General features: G+C 41.7%; 1 protein-coding gene across 1 annotated transcript; it reads right to left on the reverse strand.

The window, feature by feature from the left end:
• Positions 1-3,959: 3,959 nt before the first annotated feature.
• On the reverse strand, positions 3,960-4,895 carry LOC101597494 (olfactory receptor 2Y1-like). The gene has a single exon (XM_012948595.2). The coding sequence runs from the start codon at positions 4,893-4,895 to the stop codon at positions 3,960-3,962; it is 936 nt and encodes a 311-aa protein (XP_012804049.2).
• Between the last annotated feature and the right edge of the window lie 4,631 nt (positions 4,896-9,526).

Here is a 9,526-nt window from a genome sequence, read left to right on the forward strand (position 1 = left end):
AAGGGTTTTACAAGCCCTATGCCACTAAACAACATCCCTAGCTCTTCTGAATGACTTCTTGAATTGCTTTCATACCTCTATGAAGTTTTGCTGCCAGAGCACTGAATGGTTTCTGTCCTGTCGTTAAGATTTCTCAGTGAGTTTCCTCAGACACCTGTGTTGTGTTCTCCGTTTAAGCATTTTCCTATGTGGGTCATCACGTGAGTGGCTTCTGATTCCTTCTTTTGTCAGGTGAAGTCATGTTCTCCTGAGCATTTGTTTGCTTGTTTGTTGGTAAGCAACATCATTTGTGAGCTGAAGCACTAGGTATTCATTACAGCCGTTGTAACCTGGCTTTGGGCCTCTCTTTCCAGATATTGAAGTAGGCTACATACTATTTTCTCTTAACCTGTAGCTACCTTTGATCACTAGGTGACATGTAAAGTCGTAGTTTGCCCCATGAATACCACCTGTGTTTGTTCATTGTTTCAGTGCCAGAGGGTTATCCAAGCCCACATTTTTCCACCATATGTAGTTGGCATGGTGTTTCATAGGAGTGAATGGAGATCCTATAGAGGGCAGTGTGATAGCAGAATGACCTATATGGAGTGCACTATATAATGGCTCATTCCCAATCAATGACCCATGGTCTGGAGCTATGGAACTCACCTGGCTTGGTTAGATTCATCATAAAAGGATGAGTTCCATCCCAAACATTAGGCACACCTGTGGCCAAAGTTGCCATGGTGGTATTTCACACACTGAATCTATGACCTTCTCATACCACTTCAGGTCTCAATAAGACTAATGCACCCAATAGCATGTGCTTCCTACTTCTCAGATAGATTCATCAACCCAGTCTCTGCAACCAGCCTCAGGTCATCTTCCTAGCCAGTACGGAAGTGTGACTTCAGGGCAATACACGTTCCTTTTGCCTTCTCTGGCTATTCCACAAGATCTGTCCATGGGCACTACTAACCTCAGGGTGGAATGCAATAGGATCTTCACAGTGAGAGATTTCACCAGCCCAGCACTGAGTCCCAAAACAAGGCCCTGTGATTAAAAATCCCAGAAAATGAGATTGTAGGACCCCATTATAATGCCAAATATTGAGGAACTGTGAGCAAAACAGTGTTTTGGACACCTGGACTGGCACTGAGCTGAGCTAATCCTGAGTCTTATATCTGCGTACATGTGCAGACTCTCGGTGCACCCTCAGCTGGTGATAGTGTAAGGTGAGAGACATATATACCAAGGAGCACAGGCTTCTTCCTGGTTATGAGGCAGCTCTAGACTCTAGCTACAATCAATCACCTGGTAACTCTGTGCTGCCTGAGACAGGAAATGGGGGGTAAGGAGGGCCCCTTGGTTAACACTGCTGACGGTAGACCAGGGGGAAGGAATAGTGCTCCGAGGCCCACTCCAAAAGTGGCGACGATACAGGCTAAAATGATGCAAGTGAAAACTTGACTCTGAATTACTAGTTTGACATGGGAACCAGTTTGACATTGCACAAGGTCAAGAGGCTTAATCTGAAGCTTCTGCCTGGATAGAGGAACCACAGATGTCTCAGTGGTTCTGTCCAAGTGGTGTTCTGGCCCTGAGCTCCAAAGTGAAGTCCTGCACTGGCTTTCATGCCCTCTGCCTCACAGTTGGCACCTTGTCCACCCTTCTGCTGTCTGAGTACAAGGAGGGATGGTGACAGAAATTACTTGTCCAAGATAGTGATAGTTTTGGTGGGTTGGCCTGAAGGGACAGGTCAAGGTACTAGCTTTCACTTTGATGGGCACTGTATAGGGTTTCAAGGCTACAGCCTTAACTGAACTGTCTGTCAATTCTGCTTGAAGTTCAAAGAAGGATGATGTGCAACACTTTCTTTTCTGCCTTTTTCAACGACTCTTTGGTTATCATTATACTATTTCTGGTTATTATAGCTTCTTTCTTGGCCCCAGTAGTGCTTGTGAAGGCATTTTGTTTCAGTTGACCTGATCCCTAGAAGATCTTATCTTCTACTTTGCTCCTTCTGAAATATGTGTGGTTTTGTAACAAATAAATGACTAATCACATGCAACAAAATCACACTGACATTCGTTCACCTTCTACTTAGCTTGCTACCTCTTAGAACTTCTAAGTATTCCTCCCCACAGGAATATTGTTTTGCCTATAATCCTGTTTCAGCCTCTCTTTCTTCTCTACATTCATTTGTGTTGCTTCCTATTCAACTTTTCCTGTATCATTTCTCCTGTCATTGCCTAATGTGTTTCTCTACTACTTCCTTTTCCCTTGAGCTTTATCTCTTTGGACATAATTTGTTAATTCTATTTTTTTATATATTTTTAAAATTTTTTGTTCATTTGTATTTATTTATTTGAGAGTGACACAGAGAGAGAGAGAATGGGCACGCCAGGGCTTCCAGCCACTGCAAACGAACTCCAGACGCGTGTGCCCCCTTGTGCATCTGGCTAACGTGGGTCCTGGGGAACCGAGCCTCGAACCAGGGTCCTTAGGCTTCACAGGCAAGCGCTTAATTACTAAACCATTTCTCCAGCCAATTTGTTAATTCTAGTTAACAGGCATATAGCAATTACATGGATACATAGGCTCAGCTTGATAATTTGTACATATATATTTTTAAATTTTTTTGTATATTAGAGTCAGAGAGAGAGAGAGAGAGAGTGACAATGGGTGCACAAGGACTTCCAACCAGTGCAAACGAACTCCAGACACATACACCCCCTAGTGCATCTGGCTAATGTGAGTCCCGGGGAATTGAACCTGTGTCCTTTGGCTTTGCAGGCAAGTGCCTTAACCACTAAGCCATCCCTCCAACCCTGTACATATATTTAAAAGGTAATAAAGCCAAAATAATTTGTACTCCCACTACCTCAAAGCTTTACTATTTCTACCTGGGAACCATCTTTAATCTTTCTTGTTCTAGTATTTTTGAATATATGTGTGTATGTATATTTATATTGTTGAAAACATAGTCCACACACTTGGAATAGACCACATGAAGATGCAGTCCTCCAAAGGGCACTTTTGTATCTACTGCATAACTTGTCCCCATTCATGTTCCCCATTTTGGGCCTCTCATAACCAGTGTTCTATGCTCTGATTATATGTTAACAACTTTTGAGCTTCAAAAGATGACTGAAAAGCTGTGACAATTTATTGTCTTTGTCCATCATATTTTCCATGAACTAACATCCTCCATGTTGTAACAGAATCTAATTTTCCTCCTGGCTGATCAAATGTCCACTGTTTATAAGAACCACCACGTGTTCTTTGCTTATGGCTGAACTAGGTGGTTGTGAATTGTGCCAGCACGGAAGTGGCCTTCTGTGTCACAGCCTGTATTCTGTTGCTCGTGATGTGGTAGCTACTGGTACCTCCTTGCATTCTGTGCCACGTCAATGCTTTTTCCAGTTTTTCTTTCTTTTTTTTTTTTTAAGGAATGGAAATTACATCGGATTTGAAACCTAATGCAGTTTATAAAATAGTTATTCATGTTTTTTCCTAATGTTGTACCCATTAGAAAAGCATAATCATGGGAAGCGATGATAGCCATGCATCCCGAAGTATGAGAGCGTGTGACTGATGTGCGATCACTTATGAAAGAGTTAGAAAAACTTGGGTTCTGTCTCTGGGGCAGTACCAGCTACATGGCATCATGTTGTATTGATTTTGGACAGGGAGTATAATTCTGGATTTAGACTCCTCTCATTCCAGATGGGTCAAAAACCCATGTGTGTTCTGCCATCTTTGGGATGTTACAGTAGAAATCAACATTTACTCACTGCTGCACAATGATTGTAAGTGCTAAACTAGAATGCATTCCATGAGAAAGAACTCACTCCCACCTTCAATGCAAGGAGGGAAATAAATCCAAGAATCCTAGTAGGAGCTACTTTCTAGTGACCAAATGCCCTGTAAAACAGGGGAAGTTTCATAATATAAGAGATATTAAAAATATTTTACTCCTACCCAGAATCTATGCCTCTCCCTAGTACCTTCCGCAAAGCCCCCTTCATATCCTTGTTCCTCAGGGTATAAATCAGAGGATTGAGCATGGGGGTAATTATGGTATAAAAAAGAGCAACAAACTTCCCCTCGCGCTCAGCGTACCTGTGGACAGGTTGGAGGTACGCGTAGATGGCTGAGCCATAAAAAAGAGACACAACTAGAATGTGGGAGGCACAAGTCCCAAAAGCCTTTCTGCGACCAGCCATTGACTTGATGTTCACCACTGCCCTGGCGATGAGCACGTAAGAGCCGAGAATGAGCAGTGCGGGAAGGACCAGCATGATGACTCGGGCCACGTAAAAATTTGCCTCTGTAACACCCGTGCCCTTACACGCCAACTTGAGGAGGGTGGGCAATTCGCAGAAGAAGTGGTTCAGTCGGTGTCCGCAGAGAGGCATCACCATCAGGAGGCCTGTCTGAATCAGAGCGTTCACAAGGCCCCCAACCCAAGAGGACGCAACCAAAGCCCTGCAGAGGCGGGGGTGCATCATGGTCGTGTAGCGGAGTGGACGACACACAGCAGCAGAGCGGTCAGCGGCCATCGCCACCAGAAGCACACATTCAGTTCCACCCAGGGACAACATTATGAAGAGCTGGGCCACACACCTTCCAAAGCTGATGGTCCTATCAAGTCCAGAGAGACTGGCCAGAAGTTGAGGCACAGTGCCTGTGGTGTAGCAGAGGTCCAGGAAGGAGAGGTGGCACAGGAAAAAGTACATAGGTGTGCGCAGCCTAAGGTCAAGTCGTGACAGAACGATGATTGCAGAGTTGCCGAAGAGAGTTAGGGAGTAGAAAACAGAAATGATGACAAAGAAGACAGGTTCCAGGCGAGGCCAATCTGAGAAGCCCACCAAAACGAAGCCTTCTGTGGAACTGGTGTTAAGATTTTCCATGGAGTTCCACCTGTGTAAATAAAGGATGACAGTTCAATGTATCTCATGAGGAACATGAATTAAAACGTTCTATCATAATATTCCCCAAGCACTTGAAGTTACAGGTGTTGTTGATGTTGTTGTTATGTCTCATTCTGTTTTACTTTTTTCTAAATTCAGCTCCTTCCTAATAAAGAGGTCACTGGGCCTATATTCAAATCACCTTGGCTTGCACCCTATTTCTGTGCCTGTTTGTTCTATGATAGTAACAAAGTTACTCCACCCTTTTGACACGATGTGGACTAGTGTGAAAGTTGAGATGATGTACTGCCTTCCTCACATATTAACATCAGGACCACAAAGGAATGGTGTGAAAACTGATTCCAACGCATAAACTGCAACACTAGTGTTCTGTGTGGATGTTTCCCTGAGTTTATGAGATAGCTGTGTCTTTCGTCAGATTGACAGAGGAATAGCCAAGAATGAGTTAGATGTTTTCACTCACTTGTCATGACAGAAAATATTTCAACTAAAGATAACATAAATATTCCCTATGATTATAATTTGATGAGCAACATTAATGCCAATAGAATAATGTGTTAGTGCAAGATACTTATACTATACTTGCAGCCAAACATGGTCATATGAAAGCAAAGGAATAACTATCAATGTATATTTCCACCCTTAGTGCAATGTCTTAAAACAGTTAAAACAGGAAATAAAATTGACTAATTGATATGCTGAATGAAAAGCTAGTCCTGCAATGGTCATTGATAAGCTATGGTAGTAAGGTAACCATAAAATGTTCTCGATTAAATTTTGATGTGTATTTCCTTGCTTTCCATTTTCTTTCTCTCATTAATTATTTCTTTTCTTCTTTATTACTAAATACATGATCTAAATTCATGCCCATGGTGGTTTCACTGCAGATCCTCCTGCATCTGTTTTGTTTTGTTTTGTCTCGTCTTGTTTTGATTGGATTTTTTTTTTTTTTTATCAAGGCAGCCCAGACTGACCTGGAACTCACTCAGTAGCCCCAAACTTGCCTGATACTCTTGGAAATCCTTCCACCTCAGCCTACAGAGTTCTGAGATTAAAGGTGTGTGTCACCATGCCTGGCTTTTCTGAATCAGTTTTTCAAGTGCTGGAATTACAACTTCAAGCCACCATATTCAAGTAGTATAATTTACAAAAAGAACTAAGAAAACGAGTTTATGAAAAAATATGACTACCATTTGGTCTGACTTTTAGGAAGTAGAATTTTATGGTACCAATACCGTTTGGGTCCAGATTACTGTTTTCCACCCTTCAATGCCCTCCCTGCCCTCCCATCCATCCTATTGTTTAGTCCATGAGGTGCTTGCTGGGTATGTAAGGGATCTTGGGTAGATTCAGGTTAGGTGTTGTAGATGAGTGAGACTATGTGTCGATTTTTTTTCTGTGATTGGGTAAGTTCACTGAGAATGATCTGTTCCAGGTTCAACCATTTTTCCTCAAATTTCTTTGTGTCATTTTTTCTTACTGCTATATAGAATTCCATTGTGTAGATATACCACATCTTTGTTATCCATTCTTCTAATGATGGACATCTGGGTTGATTCCAGCTTTTAGCTATTACGAATTGAGCCGCTACAAACATGGCTGAGCAAATCTCTCTGGCCTTTGGTTTGAAGGTTTTAGGGTAGATGCCCAGTAAGGGTATATAACTGGGTCTGTTGGTATTTCTATAGTCAGCTTTTTTAGGAGTCTCCCTTTACAGGAAACACCTGAACCACAAGACACTGGAGAGGGTAGGATCAAGACTAACCTAAATCTTCTACATCTTCCCTCCCTCCCTCTCCCCCTCTCCCCTCTATCTCTCTCCTCTCTAACTCTTGTATATTAGTTATGTTTTTCCTCAATTTATTAGTGGGCACTGACCTGTAACCCCCACTTCCAGCTTAGGGCTACCATCCACAATGAGCTTTTGATCAGAGAAACCTACAAAACAATGACAGACTTCTGTCAGAGTACTTGATGACCCACCAAAGGCCAGTGGTAAGACCCTATTGCTCCATATGCAGCTGATACACAAAATCGAATGGCATGGCTGGAAGCCAGGTGAGAGTCAGTCCCCAGACAGTCAGCGTGTCTAGTGCCAGAAGGCGCTACATGGGCGACTGGGGGAAATGACCAATATCTGTCCAAGCAACTCATTGTCTAATCTAATTAGCAACAAATAACCTGACGTGATGCCCACACAAGTGCAATAGTGGCACACAGCCATGGTGAGGAAACCAACTACTCTTGATTTGGCTAACTGATCCACTCAGTGGTACTAGACTCATAGCTGGAGCTGGGAAACAAGTCAGAACCATACCCAAACACAAGTCCACTCTATAATATCAAGCTATCATCAATCATGGGGTACAAGAGGGCCTACACCTATCAAACTGTCTATCAAAAAAGTGTTATTTCAATTTTCCGGGTGCTAACTTACTCTCCGTTGGAGAATCTGCTTCTCTTTTTCAGATAGATGCAGATCCTATGGAGAGAGCTGCCCCAACATACCTCAAAAGGGGCCCAACTGAAACTAAGGACAATTGGTGAAACAAGCAAGGGTGATGTTTTCCTGTGAACCGGATACCAGCACAAAGGGGAAGGAGATCAATGCAGAGAAAAATCAACTCCTACCAAATCAGAGAGCCAGAGCCTCAGAGGCCCCCAACACCTCAGCACTGAAGCAGACCAAAAATGAACCCAACATGGCTCAGGGAAATCTTGTGGAAGAGGGGGCGGAAAGAATGTCAGAGTCACATGTTGGGTCATGATTTGCAGAAACATTTAGCATACCAATAACTGGGGACTAACTCCACAATGCACGACCCATTTACATCAACAAGGAGGGTCTAATGGGAGAGGGTAGATCATAGATGAGCCTAAACAATGGTACCAAACTGCCTGTATTTGATGAAAAGAAAACTAATAAATCAAATTAAAAAAAATATGACTACCTTGTAATCTCAGTACCTGAGAGGTGAAGGGAGGACCATCTTGAGTTGAAACTTATTTTTAGCCTGAACTTGATGAGACCCCATGTACAAACATGGAGAAGAGCATGGTCTAAACAAACAATGAATAATATAAAAGACACACAAGCAGGCTGGAGGGATGGCTTAGGTATTAAGGCATTTGGCTGCAAAGCCAAAGGACCCAAGTTCTATTCCCCCAGACCCACGTTAGCCAGATGCACAAGGGGACACACAGGTCTGGAGTTTCTTTGCAGTGGCTGGAAGCCTTGGTGTGCCCATTCTTTCTCTCTTTCTCCCTCTTTCTCTGTCAAATAAATAAAAAATTTTAAAAAGACACACAAGCCATTAATGAAGAAAATGTTATCAAGTGTAGAGTGTAAATAATTGTTATTAGAATAATTGATGTTGCTTGTACAATTTACTGAACAGGAAGATCAAGTCAATTATCATTCATTAAGCTATGATTCCACAAATATAAATATGAAAACTATAAGACTAAGAAAATACATGTACCTTAAATAGTTCACCCAGCTGCTTTTATATGGATGGCTCCTATAAGTAAGGGATAGGCTGATTATATTCATTGGTAGGTCACACAGATCTGCTCACAGACTTCTTGTCTTCCAGATGCTCTAAAAATGCACTTATGTGAGTTTTAGTTTTCCAAGCTTTAAAACAAAAATAAATCATTTACTTGCAAATTATGATTGTGATTAGAGATTTTGAACACAACCATGTATGATGGCACAGGCCTATAATCCCAGTATTGTGGAGGGTTGTGAGTTTGTGTTTAGTCTAGTCTACATAGACAGAATCTCTTAGCCAAAGAAAGTGGGGGGACCAACATTTCAATAAAGCAAAAGGAATCATACAAAGGTTTCAGTGACTGTTTCTGAAGGTATTAATGAGTACATCCTGCATGCTGGCACCATGCCTAGAGCACATAACTATCCCAGGAATACCGTTTTCCTATAAAGTATGTGAAAATGAACAGACCTGCAGTATTTCTCAGTAGAGGGCATAACCATTTAACCAAACAGTTCCACACATCTATTAATAATTTTGAGATAAATAAAAATACTTACTATATTTGGAAGTGAAGAGAAGCTGAGATTCTAATTATGTGATATATACATTGTAGGAGACAGCTTTAGGTCACTGAGATGAGCTTTTAAATGAGGCACGGTTGTGGAGGAAGATGGATATTTGTTGATGCTTACAGATCTAAAGGAAGTTCCATAATGGCAGAAGAAGTGTGTGAGGAGAGAGAGAAAAGCCACAAGCCAACAAGCAAACAAACAAACAAACAAAAAAACCCAAAAGCCACACACTGGAATGCCAAACCCACTGCTATATCTTAGGGCTGAACGCTAAGATCTACCCAGTGATATCTCCTCCAGCCCAGTAGCTTGAAATCTAAGAAGTTTTAATAAAACTCCTGAATCTATTGGGGGATAGTTATTCAAACTACCACATGTATATTAGAATCCTAATCCAAAACATTTTCACTATAAGAAATCAGAATTTAATGAGCCAATAAACAATTATCAAAGTGGAACATAGAAAATAACAAAGAACTTGGAAAATTGAAATTAGTTCAAAACCTTAGATGAATAAATATATCTGGGCATGATGGCACAC

This window comes from Jaculus jaculus, chromosome 6, assembly GCF_020740685.1.
Source record: "Jaculus jaculus isolate mJacJac1 chromosome 6, mJacJac1.mat.Y.cur, whole genome shotgun sequence".
Taxonomy (NCBI): domain Eukaryota; kingdom Metazoa; phylum Chordata; class Mammalia; order Rodentia; family Dipodidae; genus Jaculus; species Jaculus jaculus.